The 26,232-nt window shown below is 42.0% G+C and overlaps 1 protein-coding gene across 6 annotated transcripts in view; it reads left to right on the forward strand.

The window, feature by feature from the left end:
• Positions 1-984: 984 nt before the first annotated feature.
• The window catches only part of LOC106567552 (CAP-Gly domain-containing linker protein 2), an 82,232-nt gene continuing 56,984 nt past the window's right edge, over positions 985-26,232 (forward strand). For 3 of the 6 annotated variants that reach the window (XM_014137005.3, XM_014137006.3, XM_014137007.3), the window contains exons 1-3: positions 986-1,541; positions 7,310-7,529; positions 18,073-18,614. In XM_014137005.3, coding sequence (XP_013992480.1) covers positions 7,406-7,529; positions 18,073-18,614 — 666 coding nt within the window. In that variant the 5' untranslated portion in view covers positions 986-1,541; positions 7,310-7,405. Of the gene's footprint in view, positions 1,542-3,021; positions 5,070-7,309; positions 7,530-18,072; positions 18,615-26,232 lie in introns of those variants that run through there. The other 3 variants (XM_014137002.3, XM_014137003.3, XM_014137004.3) reach the window with 3 other exon arrangements.

The raw sequence follows: 26,232 nt of genomic DNA on the forward strand, positions 1-26,232 counted from the left end.
CACTAAATCACATTCAATTTATAGGTGTAACTGATTGAGAGTTGTTCAAATGTCTCTGCTTAAAATACTTTTTTCTTTTACCATAAATATTGCAAAATATAAGATAGGGCAAGGCTACTTATAGTTGTCATTTCCAAATATCCAGTAGACTTACTTTTCAATAAGTTTCCCTTATACAGGTCTGTGTATTTAGACTGTATGGTATTATAACAGTAGGCAGTGTAATTACAATGTTATTATATTGTCAGTTCATTATCTCGATTGTATGTATATTTGGAAATCCTTAAGTGTGAGTTACAAAAAAAGTATATTGTAATTATTGTAAATCGTATTAGGGACAGTGCTATAGCCTATTGTTAATTGGGATCTAATTTAATGAATTTTCAGGAAAGATAACAATTTCCCAGTGATTCAGCACCAGGTGCACAGAAATTCCTGTAAGCAAGTTGAACAACTGGACCAATGAATAATCTGGATAAATTATTATAGTCAATCCTACTTTCTCTTACACCTTAAATATACAAAATATGCAACTATTTATGAATGCCTTCCAAGCCGGCCACAACATTGTTGGCCTTCTTCTATTCACAACTCTCTCAGCAACAGCGTCCACTTCCTTAGCTCTTTGTTTGGTTGAGCCAGCGAAAGGGGAGGCTACAGAGGCAATAAAAGAGGCCAAACATCCATTGCGCCCCAAGCGAAACATTGAAAACCTCCTCATCTTCTGTGTTCAATACGCCACATGTGCGACTGACTGTGCGTACTGGTCAACGTTTTTAAGAGTCAATTTATGCTTCATCCGAAAATGTGTTCGGAGGCGCCGTATGGATGGTGTGACGCACCCGCGGAGGCCAAATTGAGCTCTGTTCCGCATCACCGTGTGCCTCTCAAATTGTGTAACAATGTGTAGGACTCCGTATAGCTCCGCATTTACATGATTGGTTGATGGTAGGTGAGGGCGGGAGGTCCTGTATAAACACAAACTCACTTCCTTGACAACTTCCTTCACAACAGCTCTGCGCTGCGCGACGAAGCGCAAGAACTATGAGTGCCATGACTTCTGTAGAGGCTATCACCGTACGTAAACGCTGCACGACCAATGCAGACTACAGATTGACCATACAGCGCCTTTAAGAGTCGTGGACGGGAATCGAAGCTGCATGATTGCATGTGAGTTGCTGATGCTTCGTTGCACACCAAAACCGCAAACAAGAAGGCAGACCGAGGACTTGGCATATTGTTACGTTGTTGTTTCTGTTTGCTATGAGAAAACAATCACATTTTGTTTCTGAAAACAATCTCATTTTGTTTCTGAAAGTCGCATTTTGAAATTAAACCGGCATCTCAGTCGCCTGAAATTGCCAAATGCGGCTCGCATCCTATCACACTCTCCCTTTCAGCTCCAGCTCAGCATCCATATTTTTTGTGCATCCCCGTGTTGGTGTATAGGGAGTGGCAACCTTCTGATAAATCAACCGATCAGCGCACCCCTCTCCTATAGGAAAAACAAATACGTTTATGCGTAAATTGTACATTAAAAGGTAAGCGTTTCTTTCATGCATATTTATCGGGATTCGTTGAGCTGAAGTAGAAATGCACACCACGCTGTAATTGGTATAACAATAGGTCAATAGGTTTTATGTGATTGGATGCGCATTCTGTTTCCCTAGCACAGAAATATCAATTCGCAATATAATTGTGTAAACAATGTATCCAACAAGCTTAGCAATGACAATGTGTCACTCAATAGCCTAATGGTCCTTCGATGCTTAGAACATCAAATTGTAATATTGTAGCCAAGCTTAGCCCTACTGCACTGTCATATATATATATATATATATATATATATATATATATATATATATATACAAAAGTATGTGGACACCCCTTCAAATTAGTGGATTCGGCTATTTCAGTCCCACTCGTTGCTGACAGGTGTATAAAATCGAGCACACAGCCATGCAATCTCCATATATAAACATTGGTAGTAGAATGGCCTTATTGAAGCACTCAAATCAAATTTTATTGGTCACATACACATGGTTAGCAGATGTTAATGCGAGTGTTGCGAAATGCTTGTGCTTCTAGTTCCGACCATGCAGTAACATCTAACAAGTAATCTAACAATTTCACAACAACTACCTTATACACACAAGTGTAAATGAATGAATAAGAATATGTACACATAAATATATGGATGAGCGATGGCCCGAACGGCATAGGCAAGAAGCAGTAGATGGTATAGAGTACAGTATATACATATGAGATGAGTAATGTAGGGTATGTAAACATTATATAAAGTGGCATTGTTTAAAGTGACTAGTGATACATTTTTTTTTTTTTATTAAAGTGGCTAGAGATTTGAGTCAGTATGTTGGCAGCAGCCACTCAATGTTAGTGATGGCTGATTAACAGTCTGTTGGCCTTGAGATTGAAGCTGTTTTTCAGTTTCTCGGTCCCAGCTTTGATGCACCTGTACAGACCTCGCCTTCTGGATGATAGCGGGGTAAACAGGCAGTGGCTCGGGTGGTTGTTGTCCTTGATGAGGACAACAATGGAGCAGTTGCCGTACCAGGCAGTGATACAGCCCGACAGGATGCTCTCGATTATGCATCTGTAAAAGTTTGTGAGTGTTTTTGGTGACAAGCCAAATTTCTTCAGCCTCCTGAGGTTGAAGAGGCGCTGTTGCGCCTTCTTCACCACGCTGTCTGTGTGGGTGGACCATTTCAGTTTGTCCGTGATGTGTACGCTGAGGAACTTAAAACTTTCCACCTTCTCCACTACTGTCCTGTTGATGTGGATAGGGGGGTGCTCCCTCTGCTGTTTCCTGAAGTCCACGATCATCTCCTTTGTTTTGTTGACGTTGAGTGTGAGGTTATTTTCCTGACACCACACTCCGAGGGCCCTCACCTCCTCCCTGTAGGCTGTCTCGTCGTTGTTGGTAATCAAGCCTACCACTGTAGTGTCGTCTGCAAACTTGATGATTGAGTTGGAGGTGTGCATGGCCACGCAGTCATAGGTGAACAGGGAGTACAGGAGAGGGCTGAGAACGCACCCTTGTGGGGCCCCAGTGTTGAGGATCAGCCGGGTGGAGATGTTGTTTTCTACCCTCACCACCTGGGGGCGGCCCGTCAGAAAGTCCAGGACCCAGTTGCACAGGGCGGGGTCGAGACCCAGGGTCTCGAGCTTAATGGCGAGTTTGGAGGGTACTATGGTGTTAAATGCTGAGCTGTAATCGATGAACAGCATTCTTACATAGGTATTCCTCTTGTCCAGATGGGTTAGGGCAGTGTGATTGCGTTGTCTGTGGACCTATTGGGGCGGTAAGCAAATTGGAGTGGGTCTAGGGTGTCGGGTAGGGTGATGGTGATGTGATCCTTGACTAGTTTCACAAAGCACTTCATGACGGAAGTGAGTGCTATGGGGCGATAGTCGTTTATCTCAGTTACCTTAGCTTTCTTGGGAACAGGAACAATGGTCGCTCTCTTGAAGCATGTGGGAACAACAGACTGGGATAGGGATTGATTGAATATGTCCGTAAACACCCCAGCCAGCTGGTCTGCGCATGCTCTGAGGACGCGGCTAGGGATGTTGTCTGGGCCGGCAGCCTTGTGAGGGTTAACACGTTTAAATGTTTTACTCACGTTGGCTGCGGTGAAGGAGAGCCCGCAGGTTTTGGTAGCGGGTCGTGTCAGTGGCACTGTATTGTCCTCAAAGCGAGCAAAGAAGTTGTTTAGTTTGTCTGGGAGCAAGACGTCGTTGTCCGCGATGGGGCTGGTTTTCTTTTTGTAATCCGTGATTGACTGTAGACCCTGCCACATATGTCTCGTGTCTGAGCCATTGAATTGCGACTCTACTTTGTCTCTATACTGACGCTTAGCTTTTTTGATTGCCTTGCAGAGGGAATAGCTACACTGTGTGTATTCGGTCATGTTTCCGGTCACCTTGCCATGATTAAAAGCAGTGGTTCGCGCTTTCAGTTTTGCGCGAATGCTGCCATCAATCCACGGTTTCTGGTTGGGGAAGGTTTTAATAGTCACCGTGGGTACAACATCAGTGATGCACTTGCTAATAAACTCGCTCACCGAATCAGTGTATACATCAATGTTGTTGTCTGAGGCTATCCGGGAACATATCCCAGTCCATGTGATCGAAGCAATCTTGAAGCGTGGAGTCAAATTGGTCGGACCAGCGTTGAACAGACCTGAGCAGGGGTGTTTCCTGTTTTAGTTTCTGTCTATAGGCTGGGAGCAACAAAATGGAGTCATGGTCAGATTTGCCAAAAGGAGGGCGAGGGAGGGCTTTGTATGCGTCGCGGAAGTTAGAGTAGCAATGATCCAGAATTTTGCCAGCCCGGGTCGCGCATTCGATATGCTGATAAAATTTAGGGAGCCTTGTTTTCAGATTAGCCTTGTTAAAATCCCCAGCTACAATAATTGCAGCCTCAGGATATGTGGTTTCCAGTTTACATAGAGTCCAATGAAGTTCTTTTAGGGCTGTCGAGGTATCTGCTTGTGGGGGATATACATGCCTGTGATTATAATCGAAGAGAATTCCCTTGGTAGATAATGTGGTCGACATTTGATTGTGAGGAATTCTAGGTCAGGTGAACAAAAGGACTTGAGTTCCTGTATGTTGTTATGGTCACACCACGACTCGTTAATCATAAGGCATACACCCCTGCCCTTCTTCTTACCAGAGAGATGTTTGTTTCTGTCGGCACGATGCGTGAAGAAACCGGGTGGCTGTACTGACTCTGATAACATATCCCGAGTGAGCATTGTTTCCATGAAACAGAGAATGTTACAATCTCTGATGTCACTCTGGAAGGCAACCCTTGCTCTAATTTCGTCTACCTTGTTGTCAAGAGACTGGACATTGGTGAGTAGAATACTCGGGAGCGGTGAGCGATGTGCCCGTCTACGGAGCCTGACCAGAAGACCGCTCGGTCTGCCCCTTCTGCGGCGCTGTTGTTTTGGGTCGCCTACTGGGATCCGATCCATTGTCCTGGATGGTGGTCCACACAGAGGATCCGCTTCGGGAAAGTCATATTCCTGGTCGTAATGTTGGTAAGTTGACGTGGCTCTTATATCCAATAGTTCTTCCCGGCTGTACGTAATAAGACTTAAGATTTCCTGGGTTAACAGTGTAAGAAATAATACATAAAAAAACAAAATACTGTATTGTTTCCTAAGAACGCGTAGCGAGGCGACCGTCTCTGTCGCCGCCATCCTAGTGGCTTTCAACGTGGCACCGTCATAGGATGCCACCTTTCTGACAAGTCAGTTCATCAAATTTCTGCTAGAGCTTCCCCGGTCAACTGTAAGTGCTGTTATTGTGAAGTGGAAACGGTCAGCGCAAAGTGGTTGGCCACACAAGCTCACAGAATAGAACGACAAGTGCTGAAGCATGTTGCAGGTAAAAATAGTCTATCCCCAGTTACAACACTCACTACCGAGTTCCAAACTGCCTCTGGAAGCAACGTCAACGCAAGAACTGTCCTTCGGGAGCTTCATGAAATTAGTTTACATGGCTGAGCAGCTGCACACAAGCCTAAGATCACCATGTGCAATGCCAAGCGTTGGCTGGAGTGGTGTAAATCTCGCCACCATTAGACTCTGGAGCAGTGGAAACGCGTTCTCAAATTTACACTTCACACTTCACCAAATGGTATTCACACTTCACCGTATGGCATTCCGATGGACGAATCTGGGTTCGGCGGATGCCAGTTGCACGCTACCTGCCCGAATGCATAGTGCCAACTGTAAAGTTTGGTGGAGGAGGAATAAAGGTCTGAGGCTGTTTTTCATGGTTCAGGCTAGGCCCCTTAGTTTCGGTAATGGGAAATCTTAATGCTACAGCATACAATGACATTCTAGACGATTCTGTGCTTCGAACGTTGTGGCAAAAGTTTGGGGAAGGCCCTTTCCTGTTTTAGCATGACAATGCCCCCATGCACAAAGCGAAGTCCATACAGAAATGGTTTGTCGAGATCATTGTGGAAGAATTTGACTGGCCTGCACAGAGCCCTGACCTCAACCCCATCAAACACCATTGTGATGAATTGGAACTCTGACTGCGAGCCAAGCCTAATCACCCAACATCAGTGCCCGACCTCACTAATGCTCTTGTGACTGAATGGAAGCAAATCCCCGCAGTGTTCCAACATCTAGTGGGAAGCTTTCTCAGAAGAGTGGAAGCTGTTATAGCAGCAAAGGGGGACTAACTCCATATTAATGCCCATGATTTTGGAATGAGATGTTTGACGAGCATGTGTGTCCACATACTTTTGGTCATGTAATGTATATAGGCTACCAAGTAGCAACTTTGTATTGTCAAGAATATAGCCCCTAGCAGAGCTGTCATAAAACTGCCCTGAGGAAATATTCTGAAAGCATATACAGGACTATTGCATAAAATAACCTACGAATTGATGTTGATACATGAGTCGACTGAATGGTGCTGATGATACTGTAAAAGCATCTTTGCATTTTGTCAGTCGTCTTATCTCGAAACCTGCATAAGTGCGCCGTGGTGCTAGAACAGTGATGTAACATTGTCATGAATTACATATTATGGTTGGAGAGATGTTATTTGTCTTGTAGGCCATGCATGCAATTGGGAATACAGCTGATCAGATCTCAGAGTGTGTGGGCAGAGCCTAGTGCAATGAAGTCCTCTCATAGACATGTGATGCTATGGCACTGGCATAAGGCCACCCTAACCCTAACAGAAGTCTAATAACCACTATTATAACCACAATTCTATAAATAGCCCTAGGATATTTATTTGTAATGAATGCACAACCAAAGACAAGACCAAATGTCTCTTTTTCTGTCAGTGAATAATCTTGAAATACAAACTTTAGCTTTGAGGCAAAACGGGAAGCTCTTTTTGTGAAAGTGAACACATTTAAGTCCCTGTGCATTAATTCACCAACAACACACTTGAAACTATACATTTGACTTACTAAGGCCCATTGGCCAGAGTTCAGGAGAATCAACAACATAGATGATTAACCCAAATCAGAAATAGGGCCTATTGTTTTCTTATCTATAGTTAAAAACATTTTTTTTTAAAAGGAACCACTCAATTATTTAAATGTGTAGGCCTTTACAGTAGTACAGTATAGGCTATACTTGCTACACCTTGACATGGCTTAAGTTTTAAAAGGGCTGGAGATCTCAACAAGAAACCCAGCTAGTACAGAACGTTCCTGTAATGTTTCTATGAACCGAATTGTCCTTTACAGATGGATAAAGCTAGCGTCGTCACTAATACACTTTGATGCTTCCACTCCTCTCCACAGCTAAAATGGAGAGAGATTGCCACCATTCCGATTTCTAGTGCCTCAAACCGAAAGCCTTGATAGGGACTTTCTCATCCCTGCACATCTCCCCTGTACATGATGAACATGCTGAAGTCCAGTGGACTGAAGATCCCTGGCAGGGGCCCAAAGCACTCCCCTGGCCCCGTGGGACGAACCTCTGGTGGGGGATCTGCTTCCGGCACTGTGGGCCATAAAGACAGTAAGTCACTTCTTCACACTTCAAGACTTCCTCTAGACTCTCAGGAAGAGAGCGGATTTTCTATCACTTAATTAGGCTATCAATCATGGTGGCATTTCATCATTGGAAGTGACCAGCGATTCCTTGATTGTTGTAATTGATTGTTTGTTTGTTGTCAGGGCCCTGAGTTTTTCCTGGTCAGCTCATGTTGTCAGAAAAAACTCGGGGCACTAGGTACAGTATTATGCTTTAGGTCAGAGTTTTAAAAACTTTTTGGGTTACTGTAGCCCCAATCACATTTTGCTTTGTCCGAAGTACCCCTTCATGTGCAACTGATCATTAGGCCTGTGTTCTTATGAGTCTTCTCAAGTACCCCTTGTGGATATGCCAGGTGCCCTTAGGGGTATTGGCACCTCAGGTTGAGAATCATTGTTGTAGGAGATTTTGTTGTGATTCACGGAGATGACATCTTAGTACTAAACCATATTTGTCTACCACCATGACAAATCCGAAACCTACTCTCCATCTACCCAGGTGTTGACAGTGTGTAAAGCCAACAGAAATAGGACACTTACGTTATTCCCGGTATTAGATCACATAACAAGCCCAGACCCTAGGCAGGATGATGTTTATTGTCATGAGTCTTATCCTGGGCAGAACTGAGCAATTTCCCCTTAAATAGGCCAGCTGTGAAGTCAAAATTGGCTATATTGTAAAAATTAGCCGTTTAAAAAAAAAAGCTTTTTAGTCTTAATTTAAGGTTAGGGTTAGCAGTGTGGTTAGGGTTAGGTTTACAGTTAGATTTTATGACTTTGTGGCTGTGCGAGCTATTGACCACTCTGCAGAACTGCCTCCAGAACAAGAGTCATGACGAAAAACGCTAACCTTGCACAGCTTTCTGCAAAATTACAGCTAGACTCTCCCTCCCAGCTGCACTCAGCTGATATTAGCCTACAGGAGGCCAAACACTGTCTGGGGGAGTCTGGGCTGCTTCTGCTGTCTTGTTATTTGCATTAGCCTGTATGGGAGAGTTCAATCAGAGGCAGCCGTGTCATGGTTTAAGTTGACGGTGGAATGTTGTGAGCAAAGGAAAGGAAAGAGAAAAACACAGGAAGTACAGTCGTGGGTAAATAAGAATCAGGCATTGCAGTAATGCCTTTGACAGTGCATATGTTTTTTATTTATTTTTTGTTCCTCCTTCAAAAGGACTATTTTGCAGTGCAGTGTTAGTGTATGTTGTAAGTATAACTACCAATAAACTATGTACAATTAACTATCAATAGATAGATATTTTAAGGGATGTAGGACTAATAGTGTTATTTGAATTCCTTCTCAATTATCCAAATTCACAAAGTCATGTGAATTATCTTAGTTATTGAATGTTGGTAAAATGCCTCTCTCCATGCACAGTTTTGTAACACAATATGAATATATGTTGTAAGCAATATTAGCAATGCTTTATTTATATAAAAAGGAAGTATTTTTAAATCGTTAGAGGTAGGCCTACTTCAAGTCCCTCTCAGTTACCTGAACAAACAAAACAATGCCATTGAATTATCTTATTTATTGAATGTCCCCATTTCTCAAGCGCCCTTACGGAGGAGGCCCCCTTACGCATGCATCCATAAGCCAACATTACAACATCTACAACAGCTGCATAGGCCACAATGTCACTCTTTAAGACAGTTTTCAACACCTGGAACCATGGCTCCACAGCAAAAAAAAATCAAACTTAGTCTCTATAATATTTTTCTAGATCAGGGTCATTTCAGGAACAGCTGGTAGTCATAGTAATTTACCTAATCCTACTAACTGACTGTCATCCTTTCCCACATCAGTGTTCATCAACTGCCTGCCTGCAGTGCACACAGAGAATCAGGTTAGGGCTATTGAGTGAATAGCTGTTTGGTCATCAAATTTCCATTTGTGTACTAAAAGCCCTGCTCTAATTTCCTTTTTAGTTCAAGATCATTGCCATTGTTTCTGTCGTTGATTGGTGATATAATACAGTACATACTCTTCCCTTTATTGAGGTCCAATTGATTTGATAATAAGCAGGCAGGCCTAGATAATGTCCTCTTGTTGTCCTGTCCCTATGTTCATCCTCCTTGGATTTCAATACCAAAAGGCTACTTTTTCCATTTAGAAATATATTGTGATTACAGTGAGGGGAAAAAGTATTTGATCCCCTGCTGATTTTGTACGTTTGCCTACTGACAAAGAAATGATCAGTCTATTATTTTAGTGGTAGGTTTATTTGAACAGTGAGAGACAGAATAACAACAAAAATATCCAGAAAAACGCATGGACAAAAATGTTATAAAATGATTTGCATTTTAATGAGGGAAATAAGTATTTGACCCCTCTGCAAATGACTTAGTACTTGGTGGCAAAATCCTTGTTGGCAATCACAGAGGTCAGACATTTCTTGTAGTTGGCCACCAGGTTTGCACACATCTCAGGAGGGATTTTGTCCCACTCCTCTTTGCAGATCTTCTCCAAGTCATTAAGGTTTCGAGGCTGACGTTTGGCAACTCGAACCTTCAGCTTCCTCCACAGATTTTCTATGGGAGTAAGGTCTGGAGACTGGCTAGGCCACTCCAGGACCTTAATGTGCTCCTTCTTGAGCCACTCATTGGCCGTTGCCTTGGCCATGTGTTTTGGGTCATTGTCATGCTGGAATACCCATCCATGACCCATTTTCAATGCCCTGGCTGAGGGAAGGATGTTCTCACCCAAGATTTGACGGTACATGGCCCTGTCCATCGTCCCTTTGATGCGATGAAGTTGTCCTGTCCCCTTAGCAATAAAACACCCCCAAAGCATAATGTTTCCACCTCCATGTTTGACGGTGGGGATGGTGTTCTTGGGATCATAGGCAGCATTCCTCCTCCTCCTCCAAACACGGCGAGTTGAGTTGATGCCAAAGAGCTCCATTTTGGTCTCATCTGACCACAACACTTTCACCCAGTTGACCTCTGAATCATTCAGATGTTCATTGGCAAACTTCAGACGGGCATGTATATGTGCTTTCTTGAGCAGGGGGACCTTGCGGGTGCTGCAGGATTTCAGTCCTTCACGGCGTAGTGTGTTACCAATTGTTTTCTTGGTGACTATGGTCCCAGCTGCCTTGAGATCATTGACAAGATCCTCCCGTGTAGTTATGAGCTGATTCCTCACCGTTCTCATGATCATTGCAACTCCACAAAGTGAGATCTTGCATGGAGCCCCAGGCCGAGGGAGATTGACAGTTCTTTTGTGTTTTTTCCATTTGCGAATAATCACACCAACTGTTGTCACCTTCTCACCAAGCTGCTTGGCGATGGTCTTGTAGCCCATTCCAGCCTTGTGTAGGTCTACAATGTTGTCCCTGACATCCTTGGAGAGCTCTTTGGTCTTGGCCATGGTGGAGAGTTTGGAATCTGATTGATTGATTGCTTCTGTGGACAGGTGTCTTTTATACAGTTAACAAACTGAGATTAGGAGCACTCCCTGTGAGTGTGCTCCTAATCTCAGCTCGTTACCTGTATAAAAGACAGCTGGGAGCCAGAAATCTTTCTGATTGAGAGGGGTCAAATACTTATTTCCCTCATTAAAATGCAAATCAATTTATAGCATTTTTGACATGCGTTTTTCTGGATTTTGTTGTTGTTATTCTGTCTCTCACTGTTCAAATAAACCTACCATTAAAATTATAGACTGATCATTTCTTTGTCAGTGGGCAAACGCACAAAATCAGCAGGGGATCAAGTACTTTTTTCACTCACTGTATATATAATGGTGCACTAACATACAGTTGAAGTCGGAAGTTTACATACACCTAGGCCAAATACATTTAAACTCAGTTTTTCACAATTCCTGACATTTAATCCTAGTAAAAATTCCCTGTCTTAGGTCAGTTAGGATCACCACTTTATTTTAAGAATGTGAAATGTCAGAATAGTAGTAGAGAGAATTATTTATTTCAGCTTTTATTTCTTTCATCACATTCCCAGTGGGTCAGAAGTGTACATACACTCAATTAGTATTTGGTAGCATTGCCTTTAAATTGTTTATCTTCGGTCAAACAGTTCGGGTAGCCTTCCACAAGCTTCCCACAATAAGTTGGGTGAATTTTGGCCCATTCCTCCTGACAGAGCTGGTGTAACTGAGTCAGGTTTGTGGGCCTCCTTGCTCGCACATGCTTTTTCAGTTCTGCCCACACATTTTCTATAGGATTGAGGTCAGGGCTTTGTGATGGCCACTCCAATACCTTGACTTTGTTGTCCTTTAGCCATTTTGCCACAACTTTGGAAGTATGCTTGGGGTCATTGTCCATTTGGAAGACCCATTTGCGACCAAGCTTTAACTTCCTGACTGATGTCTTAAGATGTTGCTTATTCACATAATTTTCCTACCTCACGATGCCATCTGTTTTGTGAAGTGCATCAGTCCCTCTTGCAGCAAAGCACCCCCACAACATGATGCTGCCACCCCCGTGCTTCACGGTTGGGATGGTGTTCTTCGGCTTGCAAGCCTCCCCCCTTTTTCCTCCAAACATAACGATGGTCATTATGGTCAACCAGTTCTATTTTTGTTTCATCAGACCAGAGGACATTTATCCAAAAAGTACGATCTTTGTCCCCATGTGCAGTTGCAAACCGTAGTCTGGCTTTTTTATGGTGGTTTTGGAGCAGTGGCTTCTTCCTTGCTGAGTGGCCTTTCAGGTTATGTCGATATAGGACTCATTTTACTGTGGATATAGATACTTTTGTACCTGTTTCCTCCAGCATCTTCACAAGGTCCTTTGCTGTTCTGGGATTGATTTGCACTTTTTACACCAAAATACGTTCATCTCTAGGAGACAGAACACGTCTCCTTCCTGAGCGGTATGACAGCTGCATGGTCCCATGGTATTTATAATTGCGTACTATTGTTTGTACAGATGAACGTGTTACCTTAAGGCGTTTGGAAATTGCTCCTAAGGATAAACCAGACTTGTGGAGGTCTACAATCCTTTGCTGAGATCTTGGCTGATTGCCTTTGATTTTCCCACTGTTGTTAAGCGAAGAGGCACTGAGTTTGAAGGTAGGCCTTGAAATACATCCACAGATACACCTCCAATTCACTCAAATGATGTCAATTAGCCTATCAGAAGCTTCTTAAGCCATGACATCATTTTCTGGAATTTTCCATGCTGTTTAAAGGCACAGTCAACTTAGTGTATGTAAACTTCTGACCCACTGGAATTGTGATTAAGTGAATTATAAGTGAAATAATCTGTCTGTAAACAATTGTTGGAAAAGTTACTTGTGTCATGCACAAAGTAAATGTCCTAACCGACTTGCCAAAACTATAGTTTGTTAACAAGAAATTTGTGGAGTGTTTGAAAAACGATTTTTAATGACTCCAACCTAAGTGTACTGTATGTAAACTTCCGACTTCAACTGTATTAGGGACAACAAATCTGGGTTGTGGTAAATTCAATTTAAATTATGTCAATTTAGGAAGTAGACTGAAATTCCAATTCAAAAATGTTCTCATATGCTAGGTTTCCGTCCAATTGGTGACAGCTTTTCATATGAATATTCGAAAATCTCAATAAAAACAATACACGCATTTTCCCACCAGACATGTGTTTCCATCAAATTAACTTGTTGCAGATAAAAGACTGTGTGTGATAACATAGTGAACATAAAAATAACTGTGGCATTTAAATTCCCACCTACGAATAAAAAATACAAGTTAAATGGGTTTCCATTGCATGTTCAACTCTACTGGAGGTTTTGTCAGCAACAAAAAAAAGCATTACATAGCGAAATTTGTTCCCACTCTGGTCTTGGCAAGTGCGGTCTAGCCAACAACTCGCAGATACAGTGCTGGTAGGCTACCTACATGATAAGATTATGGATAAGAGCGAGATTCTTTTTATTTGTCAAACGGCATCCAAGCATCTATCATCGTGTCACCAGAATTAGACCCTCAATATTTATTGGAAAGCAGCATCAAGCTCATAACCTTGCACTTTCACCACCCTTTCAAGTTCATCATTACTTATTTTACTGCGTGCTTTCCTGAGTCGTAGTGGGAGGACCAGACAACATATCATCGCGCCACTCCAAGTTTACTTCAATATGATGGTTATACTATAAATATTTGCACATAAAGGCGTTTCCACCCCCATTTCTTGCATAATATATTTAACAGACACAAAAAGATCCCACTTTGTCTAGTGTATTTTGTTTTGTCGACATTTGGAAAGTTTACAGACAAATTTGCTCTTTCCAACAGGCCTGTTGTGACATTTTTCATCCAACGTGTACTTTACAGGATGGAATCTTGGTTATAGAGAAGCATTGAGGAAAATTTCCTTGAAAATGAAATTGACTGAATTGAAATGGAATGACCCAACCCTGCTAAAAATCGTTTGTCAATCTCATAAAAGCGTACATGGTATTACCTCATAACTGCTCCCAATGGTTCTATCTTTAGAGGTCATGTCCTTGTAACTGTCGAAACAAAGAATCATAACAGAGAGAAAAGTGTTTAGGTATCGCCCCTAAAAGCCTAGTCCTAGTCTCTCCTTCTCTCACTGTCCTTAAAATCAGCCCCATAACCGTGAATGCTACACATTAGCTATAGTATTTTTATGAGGAATTAACATCAGTTTATTATTAGGGAAGCCAAAGAAATGTTCAACTTCACTTATTGGACTTAAGTCTCTGAAAGCTTTCAGTTCTCAGAGAGAGAGAGAGGGGCAGAGAGAGGGGCAGAGAGAGATAGAGAGGGAGAGAGCAAGGGAAGAGAGAGTGAGGGAGAGGGAGGGGGTGTTCTAAGGAGTTGTGGTGGGGTGATTGTGTAGGGCTGGTTTGAATAGTTGGATTCAGATGGTGGTGGGAGGTGGCTAGGCACAATAGTGAAAGTGAGGCCTGTGTTCTTGCTCTTCCTCCTGCCTGCCTCATTTTCCCCTTGATCTTCCGTTGCCCTGGCAACCCAGCCACTTGGACTAGCACTGCGCCTGTCTTTTTTGGTGCATGCTTGTTTGTCTGGCTGGGACTTGTAGAGGGAGAAGGGGGTGGGTAGAGTTCTTCTCTGTGTTGGCCCAGTGATGTGGCACAGGGCCATGGTGTTGACAAAGCTCACACATATGATACACACAACATGCACAAGCAGGAGCATGCTCACACACCCATACCCCCTGCAACTGCACATATTACATACAGCACCTGCTACTGCACACACTTTATTACTTCACACATACACACCAACACAAACATACTGCATAGTACACACATATTACCTACGCAAGCACACACATGACCTCACAGGACATTGTCCTCATTATCATGTGGCCGATGTGCAAAGCTTTGTTTGGTAAAAAAAAGTATCTGTGTTTTGGAGGTATAATAACTTGAAATATGAAGGGTACAAGTGACTTTCATCGTCCCATTATAAATCACTTTATTTGGGGTTAAAATTACATTTTAATGTACACTAGCAATTGAAAATCATAGGCTATGCCCTTTTCTATAAGAGTCCCAAATATAGTGGAAGTTCAGATTTAATAGGCCTTTTCAAACACACATTAGTTATGGCCAGAAAGAGTAGCTGTTGGAAGCAGGGGCAGTGTCCCAAATGGCTCCATATTCCCAAAATAGTGCACTACTTTTGACCAGAGCCCTATGGGTCCTTGTCAAAAGTAGCACTGCACTACATATATGTATTGCATGTTCACAGGGTTTCATCCAGCATATCCTAGTCTTTGTCAAGAAAGACTAGAGTTTGATTTATCAGTGCTGCTTGAACCTAATCTCCACACAAGCTAGATACTGATGTTTTTCCTCCTTAGATACCTGCTGAAACACCCATTACACTTATGATTAACACTCATTACACTTAAATGTGTTTATTTTGTGTTCACATCAAAATACAGTTGCCTTAATGACATTGTTTGATTTTGTTTTGTTTAATGTACAACATTATTGTATTCTGTAACCCATCAAGATTGATGTTATAATCACTCTTCATTCATGCAATTACAGTGTATAGATTTCTAATGTATTAACGTAAAACACATTGTACAAAACAAAATGTTTTCTAAGTGGTGACTGTTACATTCCTGCGGGGGAACATACAAGACAGTGCCTTCAGAAAGTATTCACACCCCTTTACTTTTTCCACATTTTGTTGTGCTACAAGGTTGGATTAAAATGGATTTAATTATCTTTTTTTTTTCAACGATCTATACAAAATACTCTAATGTCAAAGTGGAAGAAACGTAAAAAAGAAAAAAAATACTAATATATCTTGATGACATAAGTATTCAACCCCCTGAGTCAATACATGTTAGAATCACCTATGGCAGCGATTACAGCTGTGAGTCTTTCTGTGTCAGTGTCTTAAGAGCTTTGCACACCTGGATTGTACAATATTTGCACATTATTATTTTTAAATTCTTCAAGATCTGTCAAGTTGGTTGTTGATCATTGCTAGACAGCCATTTTCAAGTATTGCCATAGATTTTCAAGCCAATTTAAGTCCAAACTGTAACTAGGCCACTCAGAAACATTCAATGTTGTCTTTGTAAGCAACTTCAGTGTATATTTAGCCTTGTGTTTTAGGTTATTGTCTTGCTGAAAGGTGAATTTGTCTCCCAGGGTCTGTTGGAAAGCAGACTGAACCAGGTTTTTCTCTAGGATTTTGCCTGTGCTTGGCTCTATTCTGTTTAGTTTTTTTGTGATTTTTTTTACTCCCTAGTCCTTGCCGATGACAAGCATACCCATAACATGATGCAGCCACCACCATGCTTGAAAATATGAAGTGGTACTCAGTGATGTGTTGTGTTGGATATGCCACTAACAAAACACTTTGTATTCAGGACATAAAGTGCATTTCTTTGCCTAATGTTTTGCAGTTTTACTTTAGTGCCTTATTGCAGACAGGATGCATGTTTTTGAATATTTAGGTTAGTATTGTGAGGTAACTACAATGTTGGTCCATCCTCTGTTTTCTATCATAATAACTGTTTTTTGAGCAGTGTCCTTCCTCTCTGGCAGCTGAGTTAGGAAGGACACCTATATCTTTGTAGTGACTGCGTGTATTGATACACAATCCAAAGTGTAATTAATAACTTCACCATGCTCAAAGGGAATTTCAATGTCTGCTTTAAATTGTTATACCCATGTACCAATAGATGCATTGGAAAACCTCCCTGGTCTTTGTGGTTTAATTTGTGTTTGAAATACACATCTCGACTGAGGGACCTTACAGATAATCATATGTGTGGGGTACAGAGATGAGGTAGTCATTCAAAAATCACGTTAAACACTATTATGTCCATGCAACTTATTATGTGACTTGTTAAGCACATTTTTACTCCTGAACTTATTTAGGCTTGCCATAACAAAGGGGTAGAATAATTATTTACTTAAAACATTTCAGATTTATTAATTGGTAAAAATGTATAAAAACATAAATTCCACTTTGACATTATGGGGTAATGTGTGTAGGCCAGTGACACAAAATCTAAATGTAATAACTTTAAATTCAGGCAGTAACACAACAAAATGTGGAAAAAGTCAAGGGGTGATAATACTTTCTGAAGGCACTGTACCTCCATAAATGCCATTGTACGATCCCATTAAGTTTCAAAACTGAATTATCATGCTAAAACCCACATTCTTTTGTTCAATGTAGTACCCATTTTGCAACCAAGTCTATCGGTCTCACAACATATGGGAGCAATTGAGGCATAAAAACAGCCATTGGGCCCCCTCCCCCACTCTTGTGGTTTTAGAGAGACAGTCCTGGCACCAACCGTACACACACACACACACACACACACACACACACACACACACACACACACACACAGCTTAGCTGCCTTGCTACAGTTAACAGCTTGTGTCTCTCTCACCAGAATGGATAGTGCTCATCTAAACATCATGTGTCAAACAGCGAAGTACCGGTCAAGTCATCATTACATGAGAGATAATCTCAGACACAGTTTTCATTAGGAAGTAGAGTAATGGCTAACCTCGCATAAACACCGTTTTGTGATGTGATATGACGAAATTGGATAAATAGATGCTTGAGTGACTGGATTTTGAATGCATTGTTTTCTCTTGATTCAACGTGCCCGCCACCCACCCGCTCTTCATCCATTCAATATTTCATGACCCTAAACCCGTCAAACCCACTCATCACTATTATAGATCTTCTACATTTGTATTATGACTGAATTGAGAAAACTGGACTGTAACCTGCGTACAACACAACATATTAATCCTATAGACAAGCTACGTTGTTTAGTTGATTATTTTTCACATTATTTGTTTGTAGACCTGTATGTATCGCCTTTTCTCTCCCCTATTCAGCACTTTTGTTCCTATGGCATGCACTGCTCTTCATCATTGTAATCAAAGCCATACTGTAGATCCATGTCCATTTGAATGAATATAGGAATTATCTGATTGTAACCTATAATCTTGTCTACAATAGTAATGAATGTAAATAGGAATTCCATGATTGTAGCCTACATGATCTCATACTCTCTCTCTCTCTCTCTCTCTCTCTACATCCATAGACTCCCAACACAAGCAGACCTCCCCACTCCCCAGCAGCAATGCCTCGGAGAAGTCGTGCTCCAAAACATCCGAGGTGGGGGACGACGTCCTGGGGGACTACGTAGTTGGCGAACGCGTCTGGGTCAACGGGGTCAAACCGGGCGTCATCGCCTACCTGGGCGAGACCCAGTTCGCCCCGGGACAGTGGGCTGGGGTGGTCCTCAACGACCTGTTGGGCAAAAATGACGGCTCTGTGGGCGGCGTGCGCTACTTTGAGTGCCAGCCACACCAGGGCATCTTCACGCGCCCCTCCAAGCTCACCAGGCAACCGGTGGGCGAAGGGAGCGACGGCCACTCTGCTGATTCCCTGACGGCTCAGAACCTGACGCTCCATGGCGTCAACGGGGCTTCGCCCGCTGGTCAGCGCGCGGTTATGCCACTCAGGGAAGGAATGCTCAACAGTTCGGTAAAGACAGGTAACGAGTCAGGTTCCAACATGTCCGACAGCGGCTCGGTCAAGAAAGGCGGGGATAAGGACCTTCGAGTGGGAGACCGCGTGCTGGTGAGTCCATGTCCCACACACACACACACACACACACACACACACACACACACAGTGTTGGGTTACCAGTATGCTTCAGACATAGTTTCTAGGTCAAGTATACTGAACACAAATATAAATGCAACATGTACATTTTTGGTCCCATGTTTGATGAACTGAAATAAAAGATCCCAGAAATTTTCCATATGCAAAAATAGCTTATTTCTCTCAAATTTCTTGTCTGAGACCAGCCACCCAGACAGCTGATGAAACTGTGGGTTTGTACAACCAAAGAATTTCTGCACAAACTGTCAGAAACCGTCTCAGGGATGCTCATTTGCATGCTCGTCGTCCTCACCAGGGTTTTGATCTGACTACAGTTTGGCGTCGTAACCAACTTCAGTGGGAAAATGCTCAGCTTCGATGGCCACTGGCACGCTGGAGAAGTGTGCTCTTCACAGATGAATCCCGGTTTCAACTGTACCGGACAGATGGCGTTGTGTGGGGAAGCAGTTTGCTAATGTCAACGTTGTGAACAGAGTACCCCATTGTGGAGGCGGGGATATGATATGGGCAGGCAAAAGCTACGGACAATGAACACAATTGCATTTTATCGATGGCAATTTGAATGCACAGATACAGTGACGAGATCCTGAGGCCCATTGTTGTACCATTCATCCGCCGCCATCACTTCATGTGTGACCGACCACCTTGATTCGGTCTTATGTAGCAAAATTTGAAATTGTGTTTTTTTTTTTTACATTGGATAAAAACATAGACACAGAGCTACAACATGGTATATCATTCACTACATTTGAGAAATAATGGAAAGGTAATTCTGCTTTGAAAGTTGATAAACTTGTAACCTCACTTTTGAGAAAATGGCCTTTGAATGTTTTGATACCTACTGGAGAGCTCTTCTTTGTCTACACCCATTCAGCATCGTTCACACCCTCTTAAGCTTCAGCCCCCACTCAAACTCTTACCATTTTACTCACCCTAGCAGAGATGGTTAGGCTGCTTTCATGTTATCCAGAGCGTTGGTGACGTTGGTGAAGCGTTTAATGACGCTTTTTTGCCAGCGTTTACTGACACGGCCATATTCAACAGGTGTTGTGCATTCGTAAATTGAACAGTTATTCTACACTATGGTACTCTCAGACGAGAGTACTCTGAAATCGGAGTAGATGGCCAGACTGAATTTACGAATGCATCCGAAATGGTTACTTGCATAGTGGAGTCTTTTGTTAACCTCTCTTGGGCAGGGGGCAGTATTTTCACGGCCGGATGAAAAACGTACCCAAATTAAATGGCCTACTAATTAAATGGCCTACAGGAACTAGAATATGCGTATTATTAGTAGATTTGGATAGGAAACACTCTGAAGTTTCTAAAACTGTTTGAATGATATCTGTGAGTATAACAGAACTCATATGGCAGGCAAAAACCTGAGAAAAATCCTACCAGGAAGTGGGAAATCTGATGCTGGAAGTCTATTCAAGTCTTTGCCTATCTAACACACAGTGACTTAGGGTTCATTTTGCACTTCCTAAGGCTTCCACTAGATGTCAACAGTCTTTAGAACCTTGTTTCAGGCTTTTGCAGTGAACAGAGAGCGAACAAGAAGGCCGGGGAGTTGGTGACTCAGGGAAGGACATGAGTTTTGTGGTGTGCATTCACGTGAGGAGGTAGCTGTGTTCTAAAATGTTTTTCAAGACATTGGAATCGTCCGGTTGGAATATTATTGAAGTGTTATGTTAAAAAGGCCCTAAAGATTGATGCTATACAACGTTTCACATGTTTCAACGAACGTAAATATATATATTTTTTTAAATTATGGACTTTATCGAACAAAACAACATTTATTGTGGACCTGGGATTCCTGGAAGTGCCTTCTGATGAAGATCATCAAAGGTAAGTGAATATTTCTAATGCTATTTATGATTTTAGATGACTCCAAAATGGCGGGTATCTGTATTGCTTGATGTCTTTTTCTGAGCGCAGTACTCAGATTATTGCAAAGTGTGCTTTCCCCGTGAAGCTTTTTTGAAATCTGTCACAGCGGTTGCATAAAGGAGAAGTTCATCTATAATTCTTTGAATAACAGTTTAATATTTTATCAACGTTTATGATGAGTATTTTTGTAAATTGTTGTGCTGATTCACTGGTAGTATTGGAGGCAAAATATTTTCTGAACATCACGCGGCAATGTAAAATGCTGTTTTTGTATATAAATATGAACTTGATCAAACAAAAAATGCATGTATTGTGTAACATGATGTCCTAGAAGTGTCATCTGATGAAGATCGTCAAAGGTTAGTGCATAATGTTAGCTGGTTTTCTGGTTTTTGTGACGCCTGTCCTTGCTAGGAAAATGGCTGTGTGGTTTTTCTTGTGTTGGAACTGTCCTAACATAATCTAACTTTATGCTTTCGCCGTAAAGCCTTTTTGAAATCGGACAATGTGGTTACATTAAGGAGACGTGCATCTTTAAAATGGTGTAAAATAGTCGTATGTTTGAGAACTTTGAATTATGACCTCCCCAAGAGAGGTTAAGACATGTCGCTAGCTAGGTAAACAATGAACCATAATCAAAACTCATGACGTTACTACCCTGCATGAATCTGCAGGTAGCTAACCAGCGTCTATCAACAGTTGTTGCAGTGACATTCTATTGAAATGGATACTTGCATAGTGGAGTCTTTTGTTAAGACATGTAGCTAGCCAGCTAAACAATGAACCAGAATCACAACTCATGACATTACTACCATGTATGAATCTGCAGATAGCTAACCAATATCTGAAAATGTAGCTAGCTAGACTATCTGTCGGATGCCATGGTTGCTCTTAGTTTGAAGATGTAATCTGGAGACAGGTGTTTTCTCCTTCTCCTTAGCTATCATACTTGAATTCCACTGATTTCAAAACTCGGTCCTCCATAAGGTGGAGAGCCACACTTATGCAGTTTTACTATGCAATACATTTTTCAAAAATACGCATTAGACAGGATTACCTAGACATACTTTCCAGCTCAAATACACAGAAGCGTACTATATGGCAGACCAATCCAAACTCATCTTTGGCATGTCCAGCCCACTCATTATCTCAGCCAATCATGGCTAGCGGGAAGGTTGCCGCTTTTTCCATGGCTAAACCAACTAGGCTCATAATCTAACAATTTTATTCGTATTTACAGATGGCATACAAGTTTGTTATTAAGGCACATGAAAGTTCACATGTTCGAGAAGAGATTTCTGCCAAAAAACGCATTTTGATTTAAAAAAAAACGTTTACTTTCAAATGGCTCTCCTGTGAAATAGTGACCCACGACATACGCCTAGTTTCCTGAAACGGGTCACATGTTTCAGCAAGATAATGCTCGGCCCCATGTCGCAAGGATCTGTACACAATTCCCATTTCTTCCATGGCCTGTATACTCATCAGACATGTCACCCATTGAGCATGTTTGTGATGCTCTGGATCGACATGTACTACAGCATGCTCCAGTTCCCACTAATATCCAGGAGTGGGACAACATTCCACAGGCCACAATCAACAGCCTGATAAGCTCAATGCGAAGGAGATGCGTCGCGCTGCATGAGGCAAATGGTGGTCACACCGGACACTGACTGGTTTTCTGAGTCAAATGAAATCCATAGATTAGGGCCCAATGAAATAATTTCAATTGACTAATTTCCTTATATATGAACTGTAACTCAGTAAAATCTTAGAAATTGTTGCATGTTGCGTTTACATTTTTGTTCCCATTTTGCAACTTTCATACCCACATAGTATCAAGACAAAACCACTCTTGAAAAAACAATGTGTAAATGTTTTTCACTGTGTGGAAACAGATGATGGAAAATGATGTTGTTGACATGAAGAGCACGTTTGCTTTGACCCTCGCTCCACGAAAACAATGACCAAAAATTATGAAAGTTCCATCCTAACTTATTATGATTTACCTGTAAATCTGCTATCTTTATTGATCATTCTGAAAGTCTGAGAAACCAGACCTGGACTGATTCTGCACTCCCACAAAAGGTCAAGGACTGCCATTTACACAATGTTCTTTCAACCAAACCACACTCTCTAAACAACAATTGGGTCACATTGCCATTAATTTACCGTTGGGTTGCGCTAAATGCTCAGTTTTGTCAATCACATTGGATTACTGTCTGGAGATCCCACCGCTGACATAATTTTACCTTGCTTCTCCACTCTGCTCTAACTCACAGCTATTCTGTGAGTGTGTTGGTCAATATGGATACTGGATAGGGATTTGTGAAACTTGTTTCAAAATTGTCAGCCTCTCTTGCAATATTGATATTGTGTATTTTGGTGCTCTACATTTCAATCTTGATGCTTTGTGATAGGCTCTGACTTGTATTCCAATTTTGTACACAATACCCAATGGTAATCTCAAACTCCTGCAAGAGTAGAAAATATTGTTTTCGAGAAATCCCTGAAAGGTTTATCAAAAGTATTACATTTGAATGCATAAATGCAGCTGTAATTGCTGTGGTTTCTCATGTCTGACCATAGTTTTTAACCACTTGCCATGGAGTCCACCTTCCATGCTCTCTATGGATATAAGTATGTTTTCGCTAAAGCCTTCCCAACAGCCTCTGCCCACTAGAACTACTCATCAACCAGCACCAGCTTTCAAGGCCCTAAGCTGTGAGGTTGAAACACTGAGTAATCAGTTGTTACCACTGGGATTAACACTGAGTAGTACCTAAATGACAAGGTAGCACCATGCCTATTCCTTCATGGGTTGTAATGGGGATCTGAAGGCCTAATGGACGCTCAGTCACTAACATCCCCTGCCTAGTTAGAAGGATCGTGTTATCAGGGGTTTGGGACATAATGAAGTCTGTGTCCAAAATGGCACCCTATTCCCCTTGGTCCATAAGGCTCTAGTCAAAAGAAGTGCACTATAGGGAATAAGGAGCCATTTGGGAGGCACCCATAGACAATCCAGACGACCCTGTTAGTCAGAGACGGAGATCCCTCATCATTAGAGGGAAGACAAATGCTTCCTGAAAAGAGAGAACTTCTGTCGCCAAATATACATGAGTAACGTCTCATGTTGCTCTAGCTTTGATCTATGTTAAAGGACCACCCAGAGCCTGCATGGGATCGTTTTGTTGTAGCCAGCCATGTTATGTTAACTTCACTGGAGGGCACTTCTACAGCTGTAGATTAGGGAGGAGTTTTTTTACTAATTTAGTCTTGACAAGAGTTGTTTGACTTATACTTCATACATATTTCAGAACCATTTTGCGACTTTTAGGGTTGAAGGATTAACATGGTTGTAAAGGTTTTGCTCACTGTCACACCCTGACCTGGTGCACCTGTCCTTGTGATTGTCTCCAACCCCTCCAGGTGTCCCTTATTATCCCCGGTGTATATATCCCTGTGTTTCCTGTCTCTCTGTGCCAGTTCGTCTTGTTTGCCAAGTCAACCAGTGTTTTTCCTTGCTCCTATTTTTCCCAGTCTCTGTTTGTTTCTAGTCCTCCTGGTGTTAACCCTTGCCTGTCCTGACTCCGAACCCACCTGCCTGACCACTCTGTCTGTTCTGACTACCAGCCTGCCTATCCCCTTGTACTATTTTTGGACTCAGATCTGGTTTCTGACTCCTGCCTGGCCTGACCTCGAGATTGCCTATTGTCTGGTACTATTTGGACTCAACCGTCTGCCTCCTGTGTCTGCATTTGGGGCTCGCCTTGTGTCCTTATAGCTCACTGCTTTTTAAGACCACTATCTTGTCAAGTAACCAGCGACTAACCCCACTTCTAGAGGCGTCTGGCTATAGCCTCTTACTGTAATGAATGGCAGTCTATGCACACTCTACCCAAACACAAACGTACACTGAGATTCCAACAAACATATACACACACACTACATGTGACACACATGGCACGCGTAAACATGCATACTGACACCACACTAGTGAAGTCGGTTCGGTTTTGGTTAGATTATAAAAAATAATCCAGAATATTAAATACACTATGCATTATGTTGGTTGACAACTGTAACAACACAGAATAAAACAATTAACCTTTACTGCAGTGGGCTAAATCAGGGTCACACAGACTGTTTCTTGGTAGTTTTAAACAAATCTACATTGAAACCAAAGTCTACACCTCACATACATGGTTATTTTTTTATTTAATTTAATCTTTATTTAACTATGGGGGAACTGTACCATGTCAGATATAGGGTTGAATTGTATTCAATTTTGAGTTTGCATCCAAATATTACACTTTATATACAGTTGAAGTTGGAAGTTTAAATACACTTAGGTTGGAGTCATTAAAACGTGTCTTTCAACCACGCCACAAATTTCTTGTTAACAAACTATAGTTGTGGCAAGTCGGTTAGGACATCTACTTTGTGCATGACACAGATAATATTTCCAACAGACAGATTATTTCACTTTTAATTCACTGTATCACAATTCCAGTGGGTCAGAAGTTTACATACACTAAGTTGACTGTGCCTTTAAACAGCTTGGAAAATTCCCGAAAATTATGTCATGGCTTTAGAAGCTTCTGATAGGCTAATTGACATAATTTGAGTTAATTGGAGGTGTACCTGTGGATGTATTTCAAGGCCTACCTTCAAACTCAGTGCCTCTTTGCTTGACATCATGGGAAAATCAAAAGAAATCAGCCAAGATCTCAGAAAAAAAAACTTTAGACCTCCACAAGTCTGGTTCTTCCTTGGGAGCAATTTCCAAACGCCTGAAGGTACCATGTTCATCTGTACAAACAATAGTATGCAAGTATAAACACCATAGGACCACGCAGCCGTCATAACGCTCAGGAAGGAGACGCGTGCTGTCTCCTAGAGATGAACGTACTTTGGTGCAAAAAGTGCAAATCAATCCCAGAACAACAGCAAAGGACCTTGTGAAGATGCTGGAGGAAACAGGTACAAAAGTATCTATATCCACAGTAAAACGAGTCCTATATCGACATAACCTGAAAGGCCGCTCAGCAAGGAAGAAGCCACTGCTCCAAAACCGCCATAAAAAAAGCCAGACTACGGTTTGCAACTGCACATGGGGACAAAGATTGTACTTTTTGGAGAAATGTCCTCTGGTCTGATGAAACAAAAATAGAACTGTTTGGCCATAATGACCATGCTTATGTTTGGAGGAAAAAGGGGGAGGCTTGCAAGCCGAAGAACACCATCCCAACTGTGAAGCATGGGGGTGGCAGCATCATGTTGTGGTGGGGCTTTGCTGCAGGAGGGACTGGTGTACTTCACAAAATAGATGGCATCATGAGGCAGTAAAATTATGTGGATATATTGAAGCAACATCTCAAGACATCAGTCAGGAAGTTAAAGCTTGGGTCGCAAATGGGTCTTCCAAATGCACAATGACCCCAAGCATACTTCCAAAGTTGTGGCAAAATGGCTAAAGGACAACAAAGTCAAGGTATTAGAGGGCCATCACAAAGTCCTGACCCCAATCCTACAGAACATTTGTGGGCAGAACTGAAAATGCATGTGCGAGCAAGGAGGCCTACAAACCTGACTCAGTTACACCAGCTCTGTCAGGAGGAATGGGCCAAAATTCACCTAACTTATTGTGGGAAGCTTGTGGAAGGCTACCCAAAACGTTTGA

Source organism: Salmo salar, chromosome 13, assembly GCF_965601325.2.
Source record: "Salmo salar chromosome 13, fSalSal1, whole genome shotgun sequence".
Classification (NCBI taxonomy): Eukaryota; Metazoa; Chordata; class Actinopteri; order Salmoniformes; family Salmonidae; genus Salmo; species Salmo salar.